This window comes from Gracilinanus agilis, chromosome 1, assembly GCF_016433145.1.
Source record: "Gracilinanus agilis isolate LMUSP501 chromosome 1, AgileGrace, whole genome shotgun sequence".
Taxonomy (NCBI): Eukaryota; Metazoa; Chordata; class Mammalia; order Didelphimorphia; family Didelphidae; genus Gracilinanus; species Gracilinanus agilis.
This window is the reverse complement of record NC_058130.1, coordinates 734,287,211-734,300,862: the sequence shown is the minus strand read 5'-3', so window position 1 is coordinate 734,300,862 and position 13,652 is coordinate 734,287,211. Positions and strand designations below refer to the sequence as shown.

The 13,652-nt window shown below is 40.2% G+C and overlaps 1 protein-coding gene across 1 annotated transcript in view; it reads left to right on the top strand.

The window, feature by feature from the left end:
* Positions 1-182: 182 nt before the first annotated feature.
* LOC123244152 (guanine nucleotide-binding protein subunit alpha-11) overlaps positions 183-13,652 on the top strand; it is a 95,397-nt gene continuing 81,927 nt past the window's right edge. Inside the window, exon 1 of the mRNA XM_044672464.1 lies at positions 183-351. Coding sequence (XP_044528399.1) covers positions 216-351 — 136 coding nt within the window. The 5' untranslated portion in view covers positions 183-215. The remainder of the gene's footprint in view (positions 352-13,652) is intronic.

The window sequence follows — 13,652 nt, the reverse complement described above, 5'->3', positions numbered from 1 at the left end:
CGGCCTGAGGCGGTGGCGGAGGCCGTTGGGCTCCCCGGCTAAGGCGGTCGCAGGGTACCCCCTTCCGAGCTTGGGCTGAGGCAGCCGCGGCGGCGGCGGCGGAGGGGCCCAACCAGGCCAGGCCCCAGCTCAGGCCCAGGCCCTGGGCTCGGGCTCGGTGAGGCGGAGGGGGGGGCGCCGCCGGCGGCGGGGGCGGCCCCGCGGGCCTCGGGACGATGACTCTGGAGTCCATGATGGCGTGTTGCCTCAGCGACGAGGTGAAGGAATCTAAGCGGATCAACGCCGAGATCGAGAAGCAGCTGCGGCGGGACAAGCGGGACGCCAGGCGGGAGCTCAAGTTGCTCCTCCTCGGTAAGCCCCGCCCGGGCCCCTCCCTGCCTCAGTTTCCCTTCCCGTGGGGCCTTCCGCCTCCTGCCTTCGATCAGCTCGCCCACTACTGGGAGACGGAACCCCGCGTCTTGGACGGGTCGGGGCCTTGGCTCATCCCTGGCCCTGACGGTCTAGTCCGATTGCTTTGGGGTCCCCCAACCCCTTCATCCTCCGACCCTTGGCTAATGTCCCAAGAATTCTAATAGGAGCCTTGGGGCGGGAGCGGCTTTAGTGGGGACCCTCCGGCTCCGAGTCCCCCACGTCAAACTGGGCCCTCGAGAACGAGCCCGCCACAGGCCTCTCACCCTCCTGGGGCACACCTGTTGCAGTTACCTAGGTTTTGCCACCTGCCAATAACTTGTTGTCAGTGAAAATAAGAGCCAGTTGAAGCAATCAACCCCCTTCCCCGAGATTCCTGGAGGTCATTTGGAAAGCAGCGCCCCCCCACCCCTTCCTCCTATTCTGAGAATATTTTGCTTCTAGGCCACTGGGCTGGCAGGGACCGAATCTAGAGATTCCATCTTTGAAGGCAGATTCCCACCCTTCCAAAAAAATCTGATCCCTGTGGCTAAGGGGAGGTACCCCGTCAATGGAATGTAGATAGAGATTTCGAGTTTAATGTATCAAGGCTAGATTGACTTTGATTTCGTGAAGCTGAGCCCAAGTGATAATTTCAAGAGGTTTGCAGGGTCAGATTTTGCCTCTATGGGTTGTAGAGATATGGACACTTCAGCCTAGCTGTAGGCCTTGAAATCAGAGAATGTCAGTGCTGAAAGAGAACTGAGCAAGGAATGTTGGAGCTGGAAGAGACTTGAGAAGTCCTCCAATCCAACCCCCTCATTTTGCCGAGGAGGAAAATGTGTGCCTCCCCTGTCCCTGGTGCTAGATGAAAGCCTTGGGCGAAATACCTTTCATAGGTTTACCGACCTCCCCTTTTCTTCCCTTCCCTTCCCTCTATGGACTTGAGAAATCCTTGTTTTCATGTGTGCTGGGAAACTAACTACATTTGTGTTTGCCGGGGAGAGGAGCAAACTTGGGTGTTTGGGGGAAACTCCTGAGATACACATATTTACTTGGGGCATCTGACCTGGAAGGAAACTCATAATAGTCTTTAGTGTTTTCCAGGGCTGACTGAGGTTTTGGTAGTTGTTTGTTACTGAGAGGTGGCAGTTTCTGAGGCCTGGGAAAGTGAGTCGCTTTGAATTGCTGCTATCAGAATAATGCTGGCAGTCAGCAGCAAAGTAAGGTTTGGGCGAGACTGAGGAAGTGTGGTTTTGTGTAAATTTACTGGTATCTATTGCATGTGCTTTTGGCTTAAAATGGAAGGCAGGTTCAAGGATGCGGGTCAGCCACTCTTTTCTGCAGCCTTGGTGGGTGGCTGATGATTGGTCTACATTCTGAAAGAAAAACTGGAGGGTTTCGGTAAAGTAGAGATGACCATAGCATCTTGAGGGATCCTTTGGAGTTGAGTATAGCCAACAGAGCCACTTTTAGAGTGAGGGGCAACATTTCAATTTTCTTGGGATTTTTACCTCCTCCCAGGAAAACAGTGAGACATTCAGGACCCATTAAAAAAATTAATGGCAAAATTTTAGAAATCGTTTCAATCCTGATGTCTTAATATCATTGTTATCTTAATTGCTCCCTCATTTCCAGTAGTATGGGTCCTCCATTTCCTGAGCTTCACTCTGGAGCTGAGTGCTGGATCAGTATGACCAGCAGAGCTGCTACTTTTTGCCCTCCAGGTGGTTACATGAGTGGTTGATGGAAGTGTTCTTTAGCTGTGTTTGAGAAGAAAAGGATTATGGAAATGCATTAGATTACTAGAATTTATGTTAACCTATTTTGAGAGCAAAGTGGAATAGGTTAATTCAATTTAAAGCCTCACACTTTCTCTTCCCTTTGGGGCAGTCAAGGTCCAGAACAGGCACTGAATAACAGAATGGAAGATCCTTAGAGCCACCTTATGTGACTGTAGGTAGATTGCTTAGCTTCTTTGGGCCTCACTTTCCTCTTTTATGGAGTATGGAGTACTTGTATGTGTGGAATGGAGTACCTAACATTTATGTCATGTTCACTATAATATCAAATATTATCTTATTTGAGCTTCACAACAACCTGGGAGGTAGGTGCTATTATCACCCCCATTTTATAGATGAGGAAACTGAGGCAGCCAGAGGTGAAATAACTAGCCTGGGTCACAAATGGTAAGTGTTTGAGGCTAGATTTGAATTCCTGATTCCAGGCCCAGCACTCTTATCTACTCAGCAAACAGCTCTCTACCTCCCTGCGGTCTTGATTATTAAATGGAGTAATATATGCAAAGTGCCATATAAAGGATTAAGCTTGGGCCTGTGATTTTATTGGTGTAGGGAATGACTAGGTCAGGAAACTTCCTCTATTTGTCCTGATTGGGCCCTTCCCTGGAACTTAAAGAGTTGCAGTCATATCACCTGTCTGGGTCAGAAATAGCCCTTGAATCCAACTCTTTCTGGATTCAAGGCTGCCACTTTCCACTGTGCCACCATGATCCCTAAATGAGTTTTAATTTTTTCCTATAAAGTTGTTTGTGGTTTGAGGGTCCATGTATATATTGCTTGCTTTATAGCCTACAATGTGTTGTTTTCATCAGTGCTGTAAATAGGTAATATAAATATTTCTATTTTTTAAATGAGAAATCTAAATCTCTTAGAGTCTTGTACAAGGTCACTATCAGAACTTGGACTTGAATCCAGTTGTTCTGAGTCTCTGCCCAGTACTGCTACTATACTTCTGTACTCCATTGACTGAAATGGTTGACAAAAGATTAAAACCTCTCATTGTTATCATTCCTGAGTCACTATTTTATAACTTGATTATATTTTCATGTAACTGATCATTATGAACTTACCATTGATATTCAATAGGTAAGGAATACTGTTTCTAGGTTTCTATTAGTGTCAAGAAATGTAACCCTTTGATCATTAAATGGTATATTATAGTTAGTTGTCTTCTAGGTTTCCTGCACAACCTCCTCTGGTTACTCCTAAATACTAAAAAGCATAAAATTAGGCTTGGAGTGTGGTTGGCTTAATAGGAAGGGTTTGTATCATAGTGATTTTTTTTTTTTTTGAGCATAGTTGGGCTAAATACAGCCTTCTGCAAAAGAAGCTGTACTCTTCTTTTTCCAATTCCTCTCAGATGTTTTACTAATCTCTTCTATCAGTGTGGTCACAATAAATGCTACAAAAGTATATGTAAGGGATAATTAGGTGGTACCTTGGATAGATTGCTAGGCTTGGAGTCAGGAGGACTTGGGTTCAAATTTGATATCAAAGACTTCCTAGCTTTGTAACCCAGGACAGGTCACAACCTCCTTTGCTTAGCCCTTGCACTTCTGTCTTAGAACTATTACTACGACAGAAAATAAAAAATCTATATGTAAGCTACTTTCAGGAAACTTAGACTCTTATTAGCAAAGCACTCCAAAAAATGCTGTTTTTTTCTTGAATCCATTCTAGGACTCATAGGCCAATTAGCTGAAATAACTTCCTCATATCTTCATTGTTATGTGAAAATATAGTTCTGACCCTCAGATTTTGAACTCCTAGCCAGAGCAATCAACATTCTTTACCAGTATTAATGTGTGTATCATCATAGCAGGGCATGTTGCTTTGGGTTCATAGTCAAAACTCAGAGTCCAGTGACCTAGGCCCCTAATTAATTTCTGTGAATTATCCAAGCACTTTGGAGCTCTGGTCCTGTTTTTTTGCATTTGCTTTTCTTGCTCTTGAGGTGGTTTTTGTGGTGAGCACGTGAGGAAGTGTGTGCTACTAGATATTTAACCACAGAAGGTTTCATTTTCTGATTTTTGTGGTGTAGCTGTTCCCTGTAAGAGACTAGTATCATCAGCAGCACTGAGAAGACTTTTAATTACTTTTAATCATTGCTTCCAGTGCTGGGAATTTAGAACAGTGCACAGTGGAATAAATAAGCTCTCTTGATGGTGGGGCCTTCCTAGAGCTCTTTTGGCATCTTCCTATATTTTATATGGAAAAATTTGTTCTGAATTGAATTTAAAAATGCAGTTAGATGTACATAAAAATTAGGGGGAAATGGCTGTATTGGATTGACAGAAATTCAGTTCAATTCTACAAGTTAGGTTCCACAAAATTAAACCCCTACTCTATTCTAGGCACTGTGCTGAGGATACAAAGATGGAGTCTTGAGCAGAAGCTGAATGACCATGTGTGTGGGATATGTTATAGTAAGAACTGTTTGGTGTATCCTCTCCCATCTAGTCCTACCCATGTGTATGAGCAGAACTAACATGGCCACTGAGATTCCTTTGCAGCTCTTAAATTCTGTGATTCCATGCTTTAGGAATATCATTGAGAATGGATTGGAGAGGGGAAATATTTGAGTCAGGGATATCAGTGGGAAGGCTGTAATACTCAGTGGGAAATGATGAGGGTCTGAACTAGATTAGTAGCAATATGAATAGAAAGAGAGGGATAGATGGATGAAGTTATATGTTATATGTATTATGAAGGTAGAATTGACATGCTCTAAGGGCTTCTGGGGAGGGAAGAATCCAGATGACTGAGTTTTGAAACCTGGGCTGTTAGACAGGTGTAGTACCTTCAACAGAAATTCTGAACTGCTTGCTTTAATATTAGTACATTTTAAAAATGTTTTTAAACTTTCATGTTTTTTTTGTAAGCATTCCCTTTTGGGGTCTTTTTCCTTTTCTTTGAATTACCTCAGGACAGAATGATCTCTTTGATAATTGTTCTCTTAGGGGCAGTTGGATGGGTCAGTAGATTGAGAACCAGGCCTAGAGATGGGAGGTCCTAGGTTCAAATCTGGTCTTAAACACTTCCTAGTTGTTTGACCCTGGGCAAGTCACTTATTGCCCATTGCCTAGCCTTTAGCACTCTTCTGCCTTGGAAACAATATACAGTATTGATTCTTTTTTTTTTTTTTTTTAAATTTTAAACCCTTAACTTCTGTGTATTGACTTATAGGTGGAAGATTGGTAAGGGTAGGCAATGGGGGTCAAGTGACTTTGCCCAGGGTCACACAGCTGGGAAGTGTCTGAGGCCAGATTTGAACCTAGGACCTCCTGTCTCTAGGCCTGGCTCTCAATCCACTGAGCTACCCAGCTGCCTGCCCCTACAGTATTGATTCTAAGATGGAAGGTAAGGGCTAAAAAAAAATTTGTTCTGTTAAACTATCCATAATGATCAGCCTCCATAGCAAAGTCTTTAGCTTGCTTTCACATATTTGGATATCATTTCTCCAAATTCACAGATCCTAAATGTTTGTTGAATTTGAATCCCTACTAAGTTTCATTAATGAATTCCCAGACGTTTATGGAGCATATTTGTACTGGAAAGTGGTTTGCATTAAGAGTTGAAACCATTAAAAAAAAGTTGAGACCTGAGTTCTAGACAAGTCATCAAGTAGTACCAGATACTCTGCTAATTTCAGGGTTTACCAGAAAGGTAAGAACAGTTCCTTCCCTCAAAGAGCTCACAATTTAATATGCAAACAACTATTTACAAACATTTATACAAGATGAGGTAATATCAGAGATAAGATACTGGTATTTAGTAGTTAATGGAAAAGACTTCTTGCATTAAGATGGGATTTCCACTGAGATTTGAAAGCAGCCCAAGAAGTCAAGGATCAGAGATGAGGAGAGAGCATTTCAGATGTGTTGAACAGTCAGGGGAAATGACTGGAGCCTGGAGATATGGAGAATCTTGTGTGAGGAATAGCTAGGAGGCAGGAATCACTGGATCAAATGACATCAAGAAGGGTAAGTTATAAGAAGCCTGGAAAGTTGGGAGGGGGCAGGTTATGAAGGGGCTATAAGGGCTGAGCAGAGGGTTTTATGTTTCATTCTGGAGATAATAGAAATCACTGGAGTCTGAGTAGGGGATGATTTCATCAGGCTTGTGCTTCAGGAAGATCACTTGAGCAGTAGTTACTGGAGAGAAAGAAAATGAGGTTCTTATCCTTTCTTCGCTGTTTATGAGCCACTTGTCCTTAGGTGAATCACCTAATCTCTTTGAACCTTAGTTTCCAGACCTGTAAAATGGGGATCATAATCCTTGCCCACTAGTGTGATTATTAAATGAGATATTCTATATGAAATATTTTTTATAAATTAATATAAAGTTATTATTGCCCCAAACAGTGCATAAAATAGATTAAAATGTTTCCCATTTGTCAATTCTCACACTATGTGCCAGCATAGTGATTGTTCATTATAATAGTATGGATAACTGTTTACAGTGCTTATAACAGAATCAGACTGTTAGAGCTGAGAGAGACCTGAGAATATAGAGTTTACTGACAGGATTAGAAGCAATCTTCAAAGTTAAGTTAGCTCCCTTTATTGGTGATAATTGACAAAAATAGTTAAGGTATATAGACTCAGTCAGTATTTATTAAACACCTACTACAAGCCAGGCAGTATGCTAAGTGCTGTGAATACAAAGAAAGGTGAAAGACAGTTCCTGCTCTCCAGGAGCTCACAGTCTAATGGGAGAGAGGACATAGGCAAACAAGTATGTGCATTCAAACTATAATCAGAATAAGTTGGAAGTAATCAACAGAGGAAAGGCACTAGAATTAAAGGAAGTTTGGGAAGGGCATTCTGTAGAATATGAGATTTTAGTTGGGATTTGAAGTGGAGATGACAGGAAAGTATTCCAGATATGAGGGCTACTGGAATCTCAGTTATTAACGAGAGGGTGACTTCTTCAGCTTTAGAAAGAGCACTTTGGCAGTAGAGTAGGAAGGGAGGGGAAAAGGAGCAAGTTTTTATTAAGTTCTTACTATGTGCTAATAATAAATTCTTTACAAATATTTTTCTCTTTCGAGCCTCATAACAATCCTGGGAGATAGATGCTATTACTATTTTTTTTAAAGCATTTATTAACATTCATTTTTAACATGATTACATGATTCATGTTCCTACTTTCCCCTTCACCCCCCACACTTCCCCCACCCAATGGCTGATGCACATTTCCACTGGTTTTAACATGTGTCATTGATCAAGACCTATTTCCAAATTGTTGATAGTTGCATTGGTGTGGTAGTTTTGGGTCTGCATCCCCAATCATGTTCGCCTTAACCCATGGGTTCAAGCAGTTGTTTTTCTTCTGTGTTTCCTCTCCTGCAGTTCTTCCTCTGAATGTGGGTAGCGTTCTTTTCCATAAGTTCCTCAGAATTGTCCTGGGTTATTGCATTGCTGCTGGTACAGAAGTCCATTACATTCGATTTTACCACAGTGTACCAGTTTTCTGTGTACAATGTTCTTCTGGCTCTGCTCCTTTCACTCTGCATCAATTCCTGGAGGTCTTTCCAGTTCACATGGAATTCCTCTATTTTTATTATTCCTTTGAGCACAATAGTATTCCATCACCAGATGCTATTACTATTATTCCCATTTTAGAGTTGGGGAACCTGAGGCTAAGTAACTTGCTCATGTTGCCAACTAATAGTTGATTAGTGTCTGAGTTAGAATTCCATTCAAATTTTGAATACTCCAAGTCCAACACTCCATACACCATGTCACCTACTTGCCTCTGCATGGAGGATAGACAGTACGAATTTTGTTAGGATACCAACCTGTAACCTATTGAAATAGTTGAGGTTTGAGGTGATGAGGGCCTATGTCAAGGTGATGGCAATATTAGAGGAGAGAAAGGGTGGTGTGTGTGTGTGTGTGTGTGTTTAAGGAGTTAAAAAAAATAAGATACAGATAAATACAAAATAGTTTGAGAAAGAGAACATAAACTGGGAGTATCAGGAATGGCTTCGTGTGGGAGGTGTCACCCAAACTGAGTGTTGAAGAAAGCTAAAGATCTTAAGGGATGAGTTGAGAGAGCAAGCAGACTGCTAATTAGGAAAGCAGGGAGATAAGGAGCTAAGTTTGGAGAATGGCTGGTGGGCCAGAGTTTGCCTGGAGTGTAAGTGTAAAAGATAGTAATATATAAGTGCGTCTGGGTGTGCCAGGCAGTATATGAAGTGCTCTACAAATATCTTAGGTGATGCTCATCATAATCTTGGGAGGTAGATACTATTATGATCCCCATTATACACATGAGGAAACTGAGGCAATTAGGGTTTAAGTGATCTGCCTAGGGTCACATAGCTAATAAGTATCTGAAGTTGGATTTGTCCTCTGGTCTTCCTGACTTCTAGCATTGTTTCTGCCTAGAAGTGTAGATTTAGGAATGTAGATTGTGTATTATAAGAAATTATGAACGTGGAGAATTCAGAAAAGCATAGAAAGGCTTATATGAACTAGGTGAAGTATTTAAAACCAAGAAAACAACATTCACCATGGCTACAATGCAAATGGAAGAACAATGAGGCAAAACTGAAAGCCCATGTAATTATTGTATTTGGCCCCAGAGAAGAGTTGTGAAAACATATCTCCTTATTGCAGAGGTTTGGGATTATGAGTGGGGGATATCAAATATGCCATCACACACGGTCAGTCTATTATTAGTTGGTTTTGTAGATCTTGCTTTTTGACTTTTTAAAAATCTTTGTTATACAGCAATACAATGATCCAGGACAGTTCTGAGGGACTTAAGAAAAAGAATGCTGTCCACCTCTAGAGAAAGAACTGTTGGAATAGAAAGGCAGATAAAACATGATTTATCACTTGTTTATTTAGGTAGAGGATTTGGGGTTTTGATTTTATAACATTATTCTTTTACAAAAATGAATAATATGGAAATATGTTTTGAGTGATAATACATGTATTAACCTAGTAGAATTACTTGTCAATTCTGGGACAGGGGAGGGAGACAACAAAAAACATGTAAATTTGGAAAACTTATGTGTAAATTTTTTATTGGAATAAAATAGAGATAAAATTAAAAAAAACTTTGTTATAATAATAGATGGCTCATTGGGCACTGGATATGGAGTATTAGCCATATATAAGTCCTTTAAAAAGGAATATTTTGAAACATAGGCATCACTCCATTTTTTTCAGATAGATTAGAGCTAGACTTTGGAGAACTTTTAAATGTCTACCTGAGGATGTATTTTATCGAAAAAACAGTGAGGAACCAGGGAAGATTTTGGAGTCAAGAGTGATAAAGAATCAGACTCATAAAACTAATGCCTAAAGGGACCTTATGTCATCTAGTTCAAACCTCAATCTGGAGGGGGTATTCTGAGATCAAGTAATTTGGTCAAGGTCATGAAAGGTAGTAAATGTCAGGTATGATTTGATTTCAGTACTGGTGCTCTTTATACTGCATATAGAATACCTCCTATAGTCAGACCTCTGTTTTAAGATTTGTTTGGCAACTAGGTAGTGTGTGGATTCAAAAGGACAGAGATGGGAGGCAGGAAGACCAGTTGAAAGAGTAACACCAGAATTGGAACCCAGTTTTCTTGATACTCAAGCCAAGGAATATTCTGCTGTACCTTCACTGCCAAGTAGAATGCATTATGGTACCTTGGTTGACTTGTTTAAAGTGTTTGGTCTCCCTCTCTTGAAATGGGATTTGATTCTCAGAAATCAGGCCTGATACTCAGGCCAAGAAGACCTGAGAAGAGCCAGGAAGACCTGAATTTAAATCTGGCCTCAGATATTTTAATAGCTGTGTGACTCTGGGCAAGTCAATTAACCCTGCTGGCCTTAGTTTCTTCATCTGTAAAGGGAGCTGGAGAAAAAAATGGCAGACCACTTTAGTATCTTTGCCAAGAAAAACCCAAATAGGAGCACAAAGACTCAGATATAGGACTGAACAACAACAAAAAACTATCATAGACTCTTTAAGATTGTCAAACTAGGACAGAACCCAAGAATGTGATCTTGAGTAATAGAAACTGTTAACAAATGTTGAAAAGGAGTCTGTAGAGTGGTACAGAAATGACCAAGCTTTTGAACTCATTAGAAATATAGAGTCTAAAAAAAAAAAATGAATATAGGGAGGAGAGACTTGAAACTGCCTTGGTAGACTTTGATACTTCTTGAGGCAATAGGATTTATAGAGTTCAGAGGTACATTCCTTATCACTGGTCCTTTACCTTTGACTTTCACTTCATCTGTAAAACAAGGAGTTTCTAACTAGTTTTTTTTCTTATAACTTATCAGTTTTATCACTAAGACTCTTGCCTAACTTGATTTATCTCTCCTAAACATGCTTAGAGGGTAGCTGGAGATTGCTTGGGGACTAGCAGATTACTAATAGAAGATTTTTCTTTCTTGGGAATGTTAAGGAGAGAAGTCCCAAATAACAGTATGCAGAAGGTGCCCAAAAGGCAACAGCATTGTAGACAATCCTATATGTGACATCTGAGTATTCTGTGTTCTGTTAGTCTGGAAAGCAGGCCTAGATTTTTTGACTTCCTTGATGGCTATTTGTGTTGAAACATCCCATTTGTTAGAAGTGTTAGACTTCTGGGCTTTGCTTGTAAGGGCTGATAATCTTTGAGAAAATTCAGCCTATTAGACTAATCCATGTTCTGGTCAGAACTAAAGCTTAGCCTTCATTGCTTAACCATCTTTGGAGGACTTCCTTTTGCCTATTGGAGAAAGTCCAAACTCTTCAATTTACTGCTCAAGGTCTTCCACTCTGGTTTCAGTCTTTTTTCCAAGCCTTATCTGTGATTTCCTTTCATATTCAGTGTTTCAGCTGAAGAGCTTATCTATAGCTGCTCCCCCCCAACCCATGCAAATCCCATAGAGTTTCACCTTTGTCTTTGGTTGTCCTTCCAAATGCAACTTAGAAGATTTCCATTTTGTGGGGTGGAGAGTTACAAGAAAGAACTTCCAAACAGTTGGAACTGAACAGCAGTGGAATTGACACATTGTATAGTAGTGAACTCCCTATCATTGGAGAAGTTCAAATAGGTAGGTTTGGGGGCTCTGAAAGAAGGGATTCCTGCTCCAGGTTAGAATTAGACCAGATAACCTTTGAAGTCTCTTCCAGTTTTGAGATTGTTTATCTTATTTCTTAAGGATTAGAACAGTGTACCAATCCTGTGAATGGGGTTATGGGAAGGGGAATATGTAACAAATGTGAATCATAAAACATAGTAATTACTTTTAATTTAATTTAGTTTGTTGTTGTTCACTATGCGCGTGATCCAGTGCTAGTCTCAGTAAGGGACACAGAAATGAATGACCCTGTTCCATGGAGCTGTACTAGGCTAGTAAAACATGCTGTACACTTTAGTGCCCATTAGACTTTCTTCTGCCTCTACCCTTCCTGCTTCTCTCATTTTCTCTTATAACAGGCTTGGAAGGTGTTTTTTAGCTCTTGACTTGGACTTAATTCCTCTTTGCTAAATCTCATAGATTTTGACTCAGTGGTAGATTCTGAAAATTTCTCACTTTAGAAATTGTGTTTTCATGGATAGAAATGAACTTTTAAGAGGAAGAATATGGAAAATGGATTAGGCTTTGCCTGTCTCAGGTATAGAGGTATAATCTTCTCCTTTTCCTTAAACATTAAATGAGCGAATGCACAGAGATTATATGACACTGTACTGAGCATTTATATTAGCTGGCTCAGGTGAAATGTAACCCCAGCTATCAGTGCAGCTCTTCTTCTAAGGAGGGGCAGTAGATTAATGGAAGTAGTTTGTTGTAGTGAAGAGCCATGTTTTATAAGAGTCATAATAGCTTGGTTCAAAACCTTGCTTGGTCACTAGATGTGTAGCCTTGGACAAATGATTTTTGCCTTCTTTGAATTCTGTTCTGTGAAATTGGGATAATAATAATTGTACTACCTGTAAAATAGGGTTGTTGTGAGGATCATTTTTGAATGAGAATATTTAGAACAGTGATTCCTAAAGTGGGTGCCACTGCCCCCTGGTGGGTGTTGCAGCGATCCAGGGGGGGCGGTGATGGCCAAAGGTGCATTTATCTTTCCTATTAATTGCTATTAAAATTTAAAAAATTAATTTCCAGGGGGATAAGTAATATTTTTTTCTGGAAAGGGGGCAGTAAGCCAAAAAAGTTTGGGAACCACTGATTTAGAAATTGAGTGTTAGATCTTTTTAGGGTCATGCTTAATGAAGACTTAGAGACCATCCACTTCAATCAACTCAAACAACAGCCAAATAAAAATAATTGTCTTTTGTTTTCTTATCTTTACTTCTGAATATATTTCATCCCTCTCCTACCCAGTGAACTGAATTATCCTTATAACAGATTTGGAGAGACAGAAGAATTCAGTGAAAGCAACCAATATACCACCCGAGTTTGACAGTATATGCAATATTCTACACCATAGGCCACCACCTTTGCAAAGATCATATACTTTATTAACTCTTTTTGGTCCTGACCTTGGTCACTGTCATTACGTAGCATTTAGTTTCAAGGTTTTATTATTGTTGCTTTTGTTTACATTGTAGTCATTGTGTATATTGTTTTCCTCACATTGTGGGGTCTTTCATGATATTCCTGGAACAACAGGCCTAAAATTGGAGCCTCAGTTTTTCTATTGTAAAATGAGAGGAATGAGATTAGATGAGGTTCAGTGGAGAAAAGCAAGCATCCGAAGTTGGAGAACTCCAGGGTCAAATTTCAGCTTGGCCATTTCTACTTGTGTAATCTCTGACAAGTCACTTCTTTTCTCTAGTTTTCAATTCTCTCAGCTGCAAAAATGACAGGGTTGTACTAGACAGGCAACTTCATATGTGTCTTCCAACTTTAAATCTATGATCCTTTATTGAGTTTCTTTACTTTGAAAAAAGTATTTGATTTTTAAAACTCCTTCATCTCCATCTCAGGTGAGGTGTATTCTTTTCCCTGAGGACAGGAGGATGTGGATGAAGTAAGCTCAAGATCATTGATTACAGATATTTCAAGGTGGATAGAAGATCTCTATTTTAAAAATAATTTTTTATTGATATTTTTTTGTTTTTATGTCACTTCTATTTCTCACTACAGTGGGCTTCTTCCCAGCCCTTCCCAGAAAACCATTTCGTATAATAACAGATTTTTTGAAAGAGGAAGACAGAAGATAGTTAAAAAAAATTTATCAGTATATCAGAAAATCTGACATTGTATGCAATATTCCATACTCACTGTCCTTGATTTCTTTTTTTTTTTTTTTTTTTTTTTTTTTTTTACATTTATTAATATTCATTTTTAACATGGTTACATGATTCATGCTCCTCCTTTCCCCTTCAACCCCCCCCCCCCCCGCGCCCCCCCACCCATGCGCATTTCCACTAGTTTTGTCATGTGTCCTTGATCAAGACCAATTTCCAAATTGTTGGTAGTTGCATTGGTGTGGTAGTTTCGAGTC